This window comes from Prionailurus viverrinus, chromosome C1, assembly GCF_022837055.1.
Source record: "Prionailurus viverrinus isolate Anna chromosome C1, UM_Priviv_1.0, whole genome shotgun sequence".
NCBI lineage: Eukaryota > Metazoa > Chordata > Mammalia > Carnivora > Felidae > Prionailurus > Prionailurus viverrinus.
Window position 1 is genome coordinate 171,949,426 of NC_062568.1, and position 14,056 is coordinate 171,963,481.

The following is a 14,056-nucleotide window of genomic DNA, read 5'->3' on the forward strand; positions in this document are numbered from 1 at the left end:
AATGGAAATAGATTCTGAGTTAGGATCAATGTTTTCCTGTTTATACCACAAAATATATTTGCACATATTTTTTATGTCAGTTTTGTCTTTTATAGATGAAACTTTAGACTCTTCAGTTAAGACTGATTTTAATCTTATAGTGACTATCACCGTGCATTACAAAATGTGCTGTCAAATTTTGATACCATATACATACATTTTGTAAAATAGTTACTCCTGGTCTCTTTGGGTCAATCTATATTAAGCAAATTTTTTTCTTTTTTAAAAAAAAATATTTATTTATTATTTAGAGAGAGGAGGGGGTAGGAGGGACAGAGAGATGGATACAGAGGATCTGTCACAGCAGAGCCTAACATGGGGCTTGAACACAGGATCTGTGAGATCATGACTTGAGCCAAAATCAAGCTGGTGGCTTAACCAACTGAACCACCCAGGTGCTAAGTAAAGTTTTCTAATAACTAAGTTTAAGGTCCTACATTTAATAGTAATGGAATTAAAACAGCAAAGAATTTTTAAAAATTTTTTTATTATTATTTTTTTTAACAGCAAAAATTTTTAAAAAGAGCATGATATCTGGAAATCAGTCCTGTATTTAAGTCCTGGTTCCAACATTTATTGGCTTTTTGACACTAGAGAAATTATTCCACAAGTCTAAGATTCCCTATCTATAAAAGGGGAATAATTATGTCTCCCTCACAAGGACTGCTATGAAGATTAAATAAGACAATATATATAAAAAGCATTTTGCAAACTGAAAGCACTACCCAAATGTCATTACTACATCTGAAGGAAATCTTTCTGGATTATCTTCCCCTTCTTTCAAAAATGAACATATTTAAGAATCGCCTACTTTTTTCCATGACCAATAATTGTACTTGCTACAGTATATTTAAGCTAAATCTTCCTTCACTGTCATACTATCTACTTGGGTTGTTAGTTGGCAGCCTGTCCCCTTTAGATGATCAATTCTTAGTTTGTTATGAACCAAGGGGGGTGTTTGGGCTGCTCACTCAGTTAAGCATCTGACCCTTGATTTAAGCTCAGGTCATGATCTCACAGTTCAATGGGATCAAGCCCCGCCTCGGGCTCTGCACTGAAAGCCTGCTTGGGATTCTCTATTTCTCTCTGTCCCTCTTTGCTGCTTCCCCATTCTCTCTCAAATGAACAAACATTAAAAAAGAGAGAGAGAGATGGGGCGCCTGGGTGACTCAGTTGGTTGAGTGGCCGACTTCGGCTCAGGTCACGATCTCACAGTCCGTGGGTTCAAGCCCCGCATCGGGCTCTGTGCTGACAGCTCGGAGCCTGGAGCCTGTTTCGGATTCTGTGTCTCCCTCTCTCTGACCCTCCCCCGTTCATGCTCTGTCTCTGTCTCAAAAATAAATAAACGTTAAAAAAAAAAAATTAAAAAAAAAAAGAGAGAGAGAGAGAGAGATCTTTCTCAAAAAAAAAAAAAAAAGACCCAAGGTAACTAGAACCATGTATATTTAAGAATATGCTCTAGATTATCTACACTGATGTGGGTATTATTTAGGAGTATCTATGGGACAAAGTGACTTAGGATCCTCCTACTCTACCACAGTTCTCAATACTCCCATTCAAGAATATGCTCTAAATGAAGGTTCCTCAAGCGCTTCTTTCAAGAAGTGAAGTACACAAGCCTAAATGCAAGGATTTCGCCCGAAAGCATTTTTTATTGCTTTCTGGTTTAGACTATAGACAGCAAAGGTGACCAGCAATGTGAGCTCCAGATAAGTGGGGTACTACTCTGGGAGAATGAGCTCTCAGTCACCTAGAAAGTCTAGTTGACTATTCAAGGATGAAATCCATAATGTTTCAAAAGGTATTATTCTTTTCAATTTAATCTCAAAACAGAAGGTTGAACATGTCAAGGTGTATCAGTTTAGATTAGGTACAGAGGCATTACCATTAGATGACAAAATTCTTATTCTGATTTCTAATTCTTATGCACACATTCCCTTGAAAGTTTTTAGCACCATGGCACAGAATAAGCAAAGATTATGGCAAGAGAATCAAAGATCCCCATAAGTAAAACTTGTTAGCATCTGGCTTATTTTATTTAAAAAAAATTTTTTTTTAACATTTATTTATTTTTGAGAGATAGAGTCAAATACAGCGTGAGCAGGGGAGAGGCAGACAGAGAGGGAGACACAGAATCTGAAGCAGGCTCCAGGCTCTGAGCTGTCAGCACAGCGCCCAACACGGGGCTTGAATCGTGAACCGAGATCACGACCTGAGCCGAAGTCATACGCTTAACCAACCGAACCACTGAGGTACCCCAGTATCTGGCTTATTTTAATAAAACCTGCTACCAGTATCGTTACTCCTTTGAATTGGGTAAATAAGAAAGAATTTTTGATGTAAAGAAGCTAAGTATTTTCTAAAATCATTATGCTATTAAAAAATGATATTATAAATTCTAAAAGTATTCATAGGACTTCTTCCATTTTATTATGAAAATTTTCAAATACACAGAAAAACTGATAAAACAATTTTATAAATTTTGACAAGAATTGGCAGTATGTTCTTTTGCATATTATCAGTAGTATCCACTTGTTTTTCAATTTTTCATATTTTAATTATCTCTTAATCTACATTTGACAAATACATAAGTTGAATTTCAAACTTGTCATGTAACATATAATACAGCCTAGAAGTACTGTAAGGTTTTTTTCCGGCAGATTTCTACTTTTTATTATTTTTTTAAGTTTCTTTTTCCAAAGGGCTTGAATATTTTAATGGATAATTTTTAAATTTAATTTAATTTTTAAAAATTTACATCCAAATTAGGTAGCATATAGTGCAACAATGATTTCAGGAGTAGATTCCTTAGTGCCCCTTACCCATTTAGCCCATCTTCCCTCCCACAACCCTTGCAGGAACCCTCAGTTTGTTCTCCATATTTATGAGTCTCTTCTGTTTTGTCCCCCTCCCTGTATTTATATTATTTTTGTTTCCCTTCCCTTATGTTCATCTGTTTTGTCTCTTAAAGTCCTCATATGAGTAAAGTCATATGATTTTTGTCTTTCTCTAATTTCACTTCGCATAATACCCTCCAGTTCCATCCACGTAGTTGCAAATGGCAAGATTTCACTTTTTTTGATTGCCAAGTAATACTCCATTGTATATATATATACCACATCTTCTTTATCTACTCATCCATCGATGGACATTTGGGCTCTTTCCATACTTTGGCTATTGTTGATAGTGCTGCTATGAACATTGGGGTACATGTGTCCTTTCAAAACAGCACACCTGTATCCGTTGGATAAAATATCTAGTAGTGCAATTGCTGGGTCATAGGGTAGATCTATTTTTAGTTTTTTGAGGAATCTCCATACTGTTTTCCAGAGTGGCTGCACCAGCTTGCATTCCCACAGCTTTCTACTTTTTAAATTTTTATCTTTACTACTGAAGTATAGTTGGCATACAATGTTATATTAGTTTCAGGTGAATAGTATCCACCCTTGATTGTCTGCAAGTGGGTATAATTTTTGCAAAGAGATTAAGTAATTCAGAACATTTTTTGGTGAATAAGGCAGGTAATCACATTGGGGTAACACAATGGGAGGGCAAGTTATTTCTCTGACTCTCAGTTTCCTCATCTGATAGCAGCTTGCAAAGGAGAGGTAGAAAACACACTGATGAAGCATGTAGCCTCTCTAAGACACTACTTTGGAGTATAACTATTTAGTTACACTTAAAAACTACTTCCATAATTTTACCCATATAAAGCATTTGCTACAGTGCCTGGTATGTGATAATAAGTATTCAATAACTGTTAGCTGCTATTCTTAGCTATCAGTGGTTATATTTCAAAAATAATGTGGCAAATTTAAAACTTTAGTTAACATTCTTTTTTTTTAACGTTCATTTTTTATTTTTGAGAGAAAGAGGGAGAGAGCATTTGCGTGTGGGGAAGGGTCAGAGAGAGAGGGGGACAGAGGATCCAAAGAGGGCTCTGCGCTGATAGCGGTGAGCCCAATGCCGGGCTTGAACTCACAAACCGTGAGATCATGACCTAAGCTGAATTTGGACACTTAACCGACTGAGCCACACAGGCGCCCCAACATTTATGCTTTTGATTTACAAGATTAGTTATATGTATATATATGTGAATTGAGTATGTTAAGCATAATCATTAAACTAAGACTAAGAAAGAAATGTTGGCACTGTCATAATCTCTTAAATTCTTGCGTAGCTCTGTAAGGGATCTTTAACTTTACCATATGTAGTACCTTTGAAATTTACCCTAGTTCCTTTTGGCAGGCTGGAAGAATTCAAACAGACTACAGACTTGAGCAACTAGTGCAAAAAGGAGTGCAGACGTCTTCTTTCCAAAATTATTCCAAAATGCCTCAATTACAGCCTTATTTCTCCTACCCTTCCTTGGAATGCATTATCTAGATTCAAACTTTATGTATATATAAACTATGTATATAAATATATATATATATTTAAGGCCACAGCAAAAATGTATAGCATTATCTGGCATCTAGGAGCAGGGATATCTCTAAGGGGGATGTAGAAAGATTGTGTGGCAGTGAAAACAGCACAGATTTGGAATCAGACAGACTTACATTTAAACCAGGACTGATGCATTGTGACCTTTAACAAGTTACTTCTCTGAACCTAGGTTTCTTTATCTGCTTATATATAAATGGGATAGTAATGGTTATTTTAGAGGGTTTTTGACAAAATTCAAGGAAAACATAAAATGTCTGGCATGTAACAGGCAATCAATAAATGATAGTTGTTATTATCGCCACACTTTCATTCTATTTTATACTTGTGGACAAGTTTTATTTTCTACTTGTAAGAGTTTATAAACCAGAAATATATAAAGACATTATCCCTTTCAACTTAAAACTTAAGCAGAAATAACAAAAATCCTCAATATACGTAAACAGAATTTCAGAGAGAAGACTTTCCCAATTTATGTTCAGAATTTGTTTTTGAAAACAGAAGTACTAAATTAAGCGACGCTTTCCCAATTCAAAGGTCAACAGCAGAAGTTAGTTTCTCCATAACAGTATTTATTCTCCCACTGCCAAGATGTAAGGTAGGGGTGCCTGAGTGGCTCAGTCGGTTGAGTGTCTGACTCTTGATTTCAGCTCAGGTAGTGATCCCAGGGTTGTGGGATCGAGCCCTGTGTGGGGCTCTGCACTGGTCATGGAGCCTGCTTGGGATTCTCTCCTGCTGCTCCTCTCCTGTTCATGGTGTGTGTGTGTGTGTGTGTGTGTGTGTGTGTGTGTGTGTGTGTGTTTTCTCTCTCTCTCAAAAGAAAAACGGAAAAATGTATTTTATACCAGCAAATTTCTAAATGGATATTTTGAAAGTTTAGATAAATTATTTTTGCCATGAGAAAAGCAAAGAAGAAGAAAAAGAAGAAGAAAGATAAAAAGCAATTTTCCCAGATTAGAAAAGAAAAACGCTTATTCCAAATTACACAGTAAGTGGCAGGATAGGCAAAAATAAATGAATTCCTCTTCCTGGAATCAGGCTCATCTGGCCTTTTCTAAGAAAATAATTAAATGGCCACAGCAGCATTTCAAAATCCAATGCCAATTAACAGCGCATAATTCTGGTTTCCTCTGTCTAGTTTTTACCATGAAAGGCCATGGTCTGAAGCAGTCGATCAGCCACCTCCTGTGGGAATACTCCAGGTTCCTGCAGACACAATGTTCCATCTTGTCTTGCTGAACAGAACTTCTCAAGGTGAGTAGTCAGGAAATTTAAGCAGATATCAAGTAAGGAATATGGAGATGCCTCCTCCTTGGAGCCCAGAAAAAACATAAAAGGAATACAAAAGCCAACAAGTTAGTTTCTGGGAAAGTAGAGAACAAAACATTCATTTACTCGTTCAACAAGTATTTTTACTCAGTCCACCATATGTTAGATATTGTGTTAGGCAGTGGGAATACAACAGGTGACCCATGTTTTCAAGAAGCAGAAGAGAAACATTTAAACAAGTATTTACATAAAGTGCACTAAATACCATATTAGAGGACATATTGGGTAGTATGTAAGCACAAGCAGGGTGCCCTAATCAGTCAAGGATGGTCAGGGAAGACCTCAGAGGTATAGATTAATCTTCCTAAATTACTATTCATGACCCTTCCCTGCTCAAACCTTGAATGGACTTCCATGTGTCTGAAGAAGACAAAATTCTTAGATTATTAGACTGATGACTCAGTTCTTCCAAAATCTAGCCCCATTTATTTCCAACTTGATCTCCCACAAAATCCCCATCCCAATCTGATAATTTAAACAAGATGAATTTCTGTGGGTAAAAGAATTTGCTTTAGGTGTTAGCATCCTCAAAATAGAAAAGGTTAACCCAGTTATTCCAGTCTGAGGAATAAAGAATTAATCAAATAAGCACAAAGATGTGAGTGTAAGGGTTTTAATTATAGAAATAAACACTCTAAATATCCCCAATAATATAATTAAAATAAAATTATAGGAGCTATTATTCATTACATGCTTTCTATGTGACTGTGCTGAGTATCTTACATGAACTATCCATTATTTCATTTATTCTTTCACCCCTATTCTAAAAAGTAGTCAAGCATTATCTTCATTTTTAAAGTTTTAATTGAAAACTAGCGCAGAAAAGTAACATCCTTCTCATCATTCTGCACACGCTGATAAAGTATATCTTCAAATTAAAAACTGACTCAGGAGGACAAATCTTAAACGAAGTATACCATACATGTGACATTTTAATGGCAGCCATTAAAAAGTACAGTTCAAAGATACATTAATGACATACAGAAGTACTCATAATGACATACAGAAGTAAGGTATAAAAATAGTTTATAGAACTTCCTCAACCTGATAAAGATTATGAGAAACCCAGTCAGTATCATACTTAATGTTTAAAGTCTGAATATTTCCCCACTAAACTCAGGAATAAGACAAAGATACCTGCCTTCACCACTTCTATTCAATATTGTACTGAAGGTCCTAGAATTAAGCAAGAGAAAGAAATAAAAAGCATACAGATTGGAAAGAAAAAGTAAAACCATCACTATTTGCAAGTGACATAATCCTGTATAAAGAAAATCCTAAGGAGGGCACCTGGGTGACTCAGTTGAGTGTCCAACTCTTGATTTCGGTGCAGGTCATGGTCTCACAGCTTGTGGGATCAAGGCACGGGTGGGGCTCCGTGCTGACAGTGGGGAGCCTGCTTGGGATTCTCTCTCTCCCTCTCTCTCTGGCTCCCCCCAGGTGGCACGTTCTCCCTCTCTCAAAATAATTAAATAAAATAAAAAAAAAAAATAGGGGCGCCTGGGCAGCTCAGTCAGTTAAGTGTCCAACTTCGGCTCAGGTCATGATCTCGTGGTTCGTGAGTTCAAGCCCCGCGTCGGGCTCTGTGCTGACAGCTCAGATCCTGGAGCCTGCTTCGGATTCTGTGGCTCCCTTTCTCTCTGCCCCTCCCCTGCTTTGTCTCTTAAAAAATAAATAAATGTTAAAAAAAAAAATAAAAATAAAAAAAGAGAGAGTCCTAAGGAATTAACAACAAAAACTATCAGAACTTAAAAAAAAAAACAAAAAACAAGTTCAGCAAGGTTGTAGGCTATAAGACCTGTTTTATTTATAATACATAATATCAATTATATCTATATGCTTATAATGAACAATTTGAAATGAAATTAAGAAAACAATTCCAGGGGCGCCTGGGTGGCTCAGTTGGTTAAGCGGTCGACTTCGGCTCAGGTCATGATCTCACGGTCAGTGAGTTCAAGCCCCGTGTCAGGCTCTGTGCTGACAGCTCAGAGCCTGGAGCCTGTTTCTGATTCTGTGTCTCCCTCTCTCTGACCCTCCCCCATTCATGCTCTGTCTCTCTCTGTCTCAAAAATAAATAAACGTTAAAAAAATTAAAAAATTAAAAAAAAAAAAAAAAAGAAAACAATTCCAGGCGTGCCTGGGTGGCTCAGTCAGTTAAGCATCCGACTTCAGCTCAGATCATGATCTCACAGTTCATGGGTTCAAGCCCCATATCGGGCTCTATGCTGACAGCTCAAGCCTGGAGCCTCCTTCAGAGTCTCTGTCTCCCTTTCTCTCCGCCTCTCCCCCAATTGTGCTAATTCTCCCTCTCAAAAATAAATAAAACATGAAAAAAATAAAAAGAAAATTCCATTTACAATAGCATCAAAAATAATAAAATAGGAATAAATTTAAGAAAAGTGTTAAAATAAAACATTAAAGACCTAAATGGAAAGACATCCATATTTATAGATCAGAAAACTTAATATTATTAATTGATCTACAGATTCAATACAATCTCTATCAAAATCCAGCTTACTTTTTGCAGAAATTAACAAGCTGATCTTAAAATTCATATGTAAATACAAGGGATCTAGCCAGACTATGGAAAGAGCCCAAATGCCCACTGACTAATGAATGGATAAAGAAGATGTGGTATATACACACAATGCAATATTACTCAGTGATCAAAAAGAATGAAATCTTACCATTTGCAATGATGTGGATTGAGGTGGAGTGTATTATGTTAATGAAATAAGTCAGTTGGAGAAAAACAAATACCATATGATTACACTCATCTGTGGAATTTAAGAAACAAAACAGATGAACATATGGGAAGGAGAAAAAAAGAGAGGGGACTCTTAATGATAGAGAACAAACTGAGGGTTGATGGGGGAGGGGGGCGTGGATGGGGGAATGGGCTAGATGAGTGATGGGTATCAAGGAGGGTACTTGTTATGATGAGCCCTGGGTATTGTATGTAAGTGATGAACTACTGAATTCTACTCTTGAAACCAATATTGCACTGTACATTAACTAAATAGCATTCAAGTAAAAATTTGAAGGAAAAAGAAAAGAAATACAAGGGACCTAGAATAACTGAAATAATCTTGGAAAAGAACAACAAAGTTGGAGGACCCACACTTGCCGATTTTGAAACTTACCACAAAGCTACAGTAATTGAGATAGTGTAGTAATTGAGATAGAATAGATATATAGATCAATTAAATAGAACTGAGAATCCAGAAATAAACTCTTATATTTATGGTCAATGTTTTTTAAAATTTTTTTTTAATGTTTACTTATTTTTGAGAGACAGAGAGAGACAGAGCATGAGCAGGGAAGGGGCAGAGAGAGAGGGAGACACAGAATCTGAAACAGGGTCTAGGTTCTGAGCTGTCAGCACAGAGCCCGACGCAGGGTTCGAACTCACAAACTGTGAGATCCTGACCCAAGCCGAAATCGGATGCTCAACCGACTGAGCCGCCTAGGTGCCCCAGTGGTAAATATTTTTTTATGGTCAATATTTTTGACAAGCATGCCTAGACAATTAAATGGGCAAAAGAACAGGCTTATAAACAAATGATGCTGGGACAAATGGACATCTACATACAAAAGGACAAAGATGGGAGTCCAACTTCACATCATATACAAAAATTAACTTAAGATGGATCAAAGACCTAAATGTAATAGCTAATTAACATCTTGGACGAAAACACTGGTATAAATCTTCCTGATTTTGGATTAATAAATGGTTTCTCAGATACAACACCAAAAGAACAAACAACCAAAGAAAAAACAGACACTTTGAATCTCATCAAAATAAGAAACTTTTGTGCTTCAAAGGTCATCATCAGGAAAATGAAAAGAAAGCCCACAGAATGGGAGAAATGAGTTGCAAATCATATATCTAATAAGAGATTTGTATCTAGAATATATAAATAACTCTTACAACTCAATAATAAAAAAAAACTCAATTAAAAACAGGCAAAGGTCTGAATAGATGTTTCTCCAAATAAGTATAAATGACCAATAATCATATGAAAAATGTTCAACATTATTAGCGATCAGGGAAATGCAAATCAAAATCATAATGAAATAAATACCTTACATCCAAGAGGGTGGCTATAATCAGGAAGTCAAATAATGAGTGTTGGTGAAAATATAGAAAAACTGGAACTCTCATACATTGCTAGTGGGAATATAAAGTGATGTGGACACTTTGAGGAAAAAAAGTATACCATTTTACCATATAACTTAGTAATTCCAGCCCTGCGTATCTACCTAAGGGAAATGAAAAACTTGTATGTGAATATTTATAGAAAACTTATTAGAATAACTAAAAAGTAGGAACAACCCAAATGTCCATCAACTGATGAATAGATAAACAAAATATAGCATATCTACAGAATGGAATACTATTTAGCAAAAAAAAAAAAAAAAATCCTGATATATTACACAACATGGATGGACCTTGAAAATAGTACACTAAGTGGGGCACCTGGCTGGATCAGTTGGAGGAGCATGTGACTCTTCATCTCAGGGTTGTGAGTTCGAGCCCTACATTGGGTGTAGAGATTACTTACAACAAACAAATAAATGAACTTAAAAAAAATAGTATGCTAAGTGAAAAAAGCCAGTCACAAAAGAACATATACCGTATAATTCTATTTATATAAAATGTCCAGAATAGGCAAATCTATACAGACAGAAAGTAGATAACTGGATGCTAGGGATGGGTGGAGGAAGAGTTGAAGGAAAATGGGAAGTGAATGCTCATGGCTATAGGGCTTTTTTTGTGGGGCGGTGATGAAAATGTTCTAAATTCATTGTGGTTATAGCTGCACAACTCTACAAATATATTAAAAACCACTGAATTGGGATACACTTTAAATGGGTGAACTGCATAATATGTGGATTATATCTCAATAAAACTGTCGTAAAAAATAGTTTATAGGGGCACCCGGCTGGCTCAGTTGGTAGAGCATGCAACTTTTGATCTCAGGGTCGTGAGTTCAAGCCCCACATTGGACATGGAACCTACTTTTAAAAAAAAGTTTATGAAACTGTAAATAAATACAAGACTAGAAAAAAAAAATACATTGAAATGTCAATGGTAGTTAATTTTGGGGATGTTACCAGTTTTCTTCTCCGAAAAAAAAAAAATCAGACTTTCTATTCAGCACAGATTTCTATAATCAAAAATTGTTATTAAAATATTTACATGTTACAGTTTACAGAGTGCTTTCACATTCACATATTTGATTTTGTACTGAGTAAGGTGAGTAACAAATATATTATTTTATACATGAGGAAACAGACTTCATAAAAGCCATAAATGGCTGGCCCAGTGTGACATTGACTATTGGCTGCCAACCCTAATATCTGTCCTCTGTTTCTATGTTAATAAAACCTTTTATTTTTACCTGACCATACAACCACTTGTAACAAAGACCACACATCCCAGCTTCCTCTGCAGCTAGATGTAGTAAGGACACATTAGAACAATTTCAAAGGAAATAATTCATCAAATTCAACTGCTGCCACATAGAACTTTACCTATCTTATTTCCCAAGTTTTTTTTTTTTTAATTTTTTTTAACGTTTATTTATTTTTGAAACAGAGAGAGACACAGCATGAATGGGGGAGGGACAGAGAGAAAGGGAGACACAGAATCAGAAGCAGGCTCCAGGCTCCGAGCCATCAGCCCAGAGCCCGACGCAGGGCTCGAACTCACGGACCGCGAGATCGTGACCTGAGCTGAAGTCGGACGCTCAACCGACTGAGCCACCCAGGCGCCCCTTATTTCCCAAGTTTTAGCTATGAGTTCTTCCTGCTTTTTCTATTCTTCATTGTACCATTTTCCTAAATGTTTAAAATTCATCCCCCAGATAAAACAAGCTATATTTCCACCTCAGTTGGTAAACTTCAAAATTACTTATTTTGCAGAAGAGAAAATAAATGAAAGTTGTGTGTCAGAGGGAAGATATCAAACTTTATGAGTACATGCTTTTTACAAGACATTTAGCAGAATAAACTCAGGAAGTAATATATGAACGTTTATAATATTAAATAATCATTCTTTAACAAGTGGTAAAATATACTCAACAAGGAGGTTTGGACCTCATAAATTTTTCCTTTTCACGGAAATTCCACTTTATCTTGTTAATTGGTAAGCCAAAGAATTTTCTAGATAGTTGCTCTCCTGTTAGGAAGTGTATCTGCCTAATATTAATAACCTGGGCTTTGGAGCTAGCGTGCACATCCTAACTTCTTACTTGCTAACTGTGTGACATCATACACATTACCCAAACTTTTGTTCTTCAGTTTTCTCACTTATAATAGGGATAATCATAATGCCTATCTCATGAAGTTGTTGTGAGGATTAAATGAGATAAAGCAGGAACCAGAGAACATAGGATAATGGCAGTGTGTCTGGAAACACAGAGCTTGTAAGGGACAGAGCCAGAATTGAAACCCAGGAAATGTGGCTCCAGAGCCTACAACTTTATCCAATGGCAATATATTACCTTTTCAACTTTATATACCAATGTTGAATACAGTATCTCACCTATACTCAAAAGTAGGCCTGTGATATGAACAAGGATAATCACCTCCATTTAAGAACAGAGAGGTTATGTATCAAGCAGTGAAAGAACTAGAACTATACTTAGGTTATCTAAGCCAATATCTAAACTCCCATGATTCCCCAAATCCTAGTCATTTAAGCTAATACAGAAGTATTGAGAGACCAGTCCTTTCTACTTTATTTTTTTTAAGTTTATTTATTTATTTTGAGAAAGAGAGAGAGAGAAAGCAGGGGAGGGACAGAGAGAGAGGGAGAGATAGAAAGAATCCCAAGCAGGCTCTGCCTGATCCGGGGCTTGAGCTCACAAACCATGAGATCGTGGCCTGAGCCAAAATCAAGAGTCAGACACTTAACCAACTGAACCACCCAGACGCCCCCTACTTTATTTTGAAACAAGTAACAGTAGCACAGAAGACTAAAAAAGAAAGGATAAAGGAGAAGCTAGAATTCAGTGCCTAAAAAATGAATCTCTTGGAAATTCCTGCTCAGAGATTTTCCCCTTTACCAACTAGGTACACCCCCGGCAGAGTAAGAACAAAACTCCTACCAAAAATAGCAGAAGAGAGAGGAGGTCAAATCTGACTTCATTTGAATGTTGTTGTTTTTTTAAATTTATTTATTTGGGGGGGGGGGAATAGAGACAGAATCCGAAGCAGCCTCCTCACAGAGCGCGACTCAAAGCTCAAACCTACTCATGATCTGAGCTGAAACCAAGAGTCAGATGCTTACCTAACTGAGCCACCCAGGTGCCCCTGACTTCATCTGGATCATAAAACAATCCACAAGTTCAAAGACTAAACAATTTCTAGAAAGAATAGGAGAGTTGTGTTTTTTTTTTTTGAGAGACGAGAAAGAATCTTCTGTGTGTGTGTGTGTGTGTATTTTGAGAGAGAGTAAGTGTGAGTGGGGGAGAGGTGTAGGGGTGTTAGGTGGGGATTGAGAGAGAGAAAATCTTAAACTGACTCCTAACCCAGCTCCAAGCCGACAATGTGGGGGCTTGATCTCAAAAACTGTGAGATCATGACCTGAGCTGAAATCAAGAGTCTGAGGTTTAATTGCTTAACCGACTGCGCCACCCAGGTACTCCAGGAAAGTTCTTTTTAATTAATTGAAATGCAATCTATTCAATCCAGCCCTACCCAGTTCTTTAATGCACAGCTCTTATCCTATTACTCTACTTCTAAAAAAAAGCTTCGAAGGTGCCAGATTATCTATAACCACAGTTCTCATGCTGGGAACACATACAAGGGGTTCCCATCAGAGGTGTGCCAGGGAACTAAAGCTAGAGAATAAACTTGGCACATCACAGAATATTAAACATATCCAAAGATTATTTGAGGGGATGAAGAGTATGGGAGGATGGCAGAGAGGGAATTATGTAACCAATATGTGACTTCAAATATTTTTGTACTGAAACAAATACATGATGTAGACGGCAAACACTGCATGAATTTTAAGACAAAACAGAAGTTATCAAGAAATTAATGTTTGTAACACCAGTTTCTAAAAATTCCCTTTCCTATCCCACAGCAAATTTAGTTTCCTCTGCTGTTAGAAGTTGGAAAAACAAGGGTGCCCAGGTGGCCTCGACAGTTAAGCATCTGACTCTTGATTTTGACTCAGGTCATGATTTCACAGTTCGTGAGTTAGAGCTCCACATAGGGCCTGAGCTGACAG

General features: G+C 36.8%; 1 protein-coding gene across 2 annotated transcripts in view; it reads right to left on the bottom strand.

Annotated features, from left to right (window-relative positions):
- The window catches only part of ZYG11B (zyg-11 family member B, cell cycle regulator), a 91,907-nt gene that overhangs the window by 60,243 nt on the left and 17,608 nt on the right, over nt 1-14,056 (bottom strand). The window contains exon 2 of one of the 2 annotated variants that reach the window (XM_047872551.1): nt 5,628-5,793. In XM_047872551.1, the coding sequence (XP_047728507.1) occupies nt 5,628-5,793 (166 nt within the window). The remainder of the gene's footprint in view (nt 1-5,627; nt 5,794-14,056) is intronic. The other variant, XM_047872552.1, reaches the window with a different exon arrangement.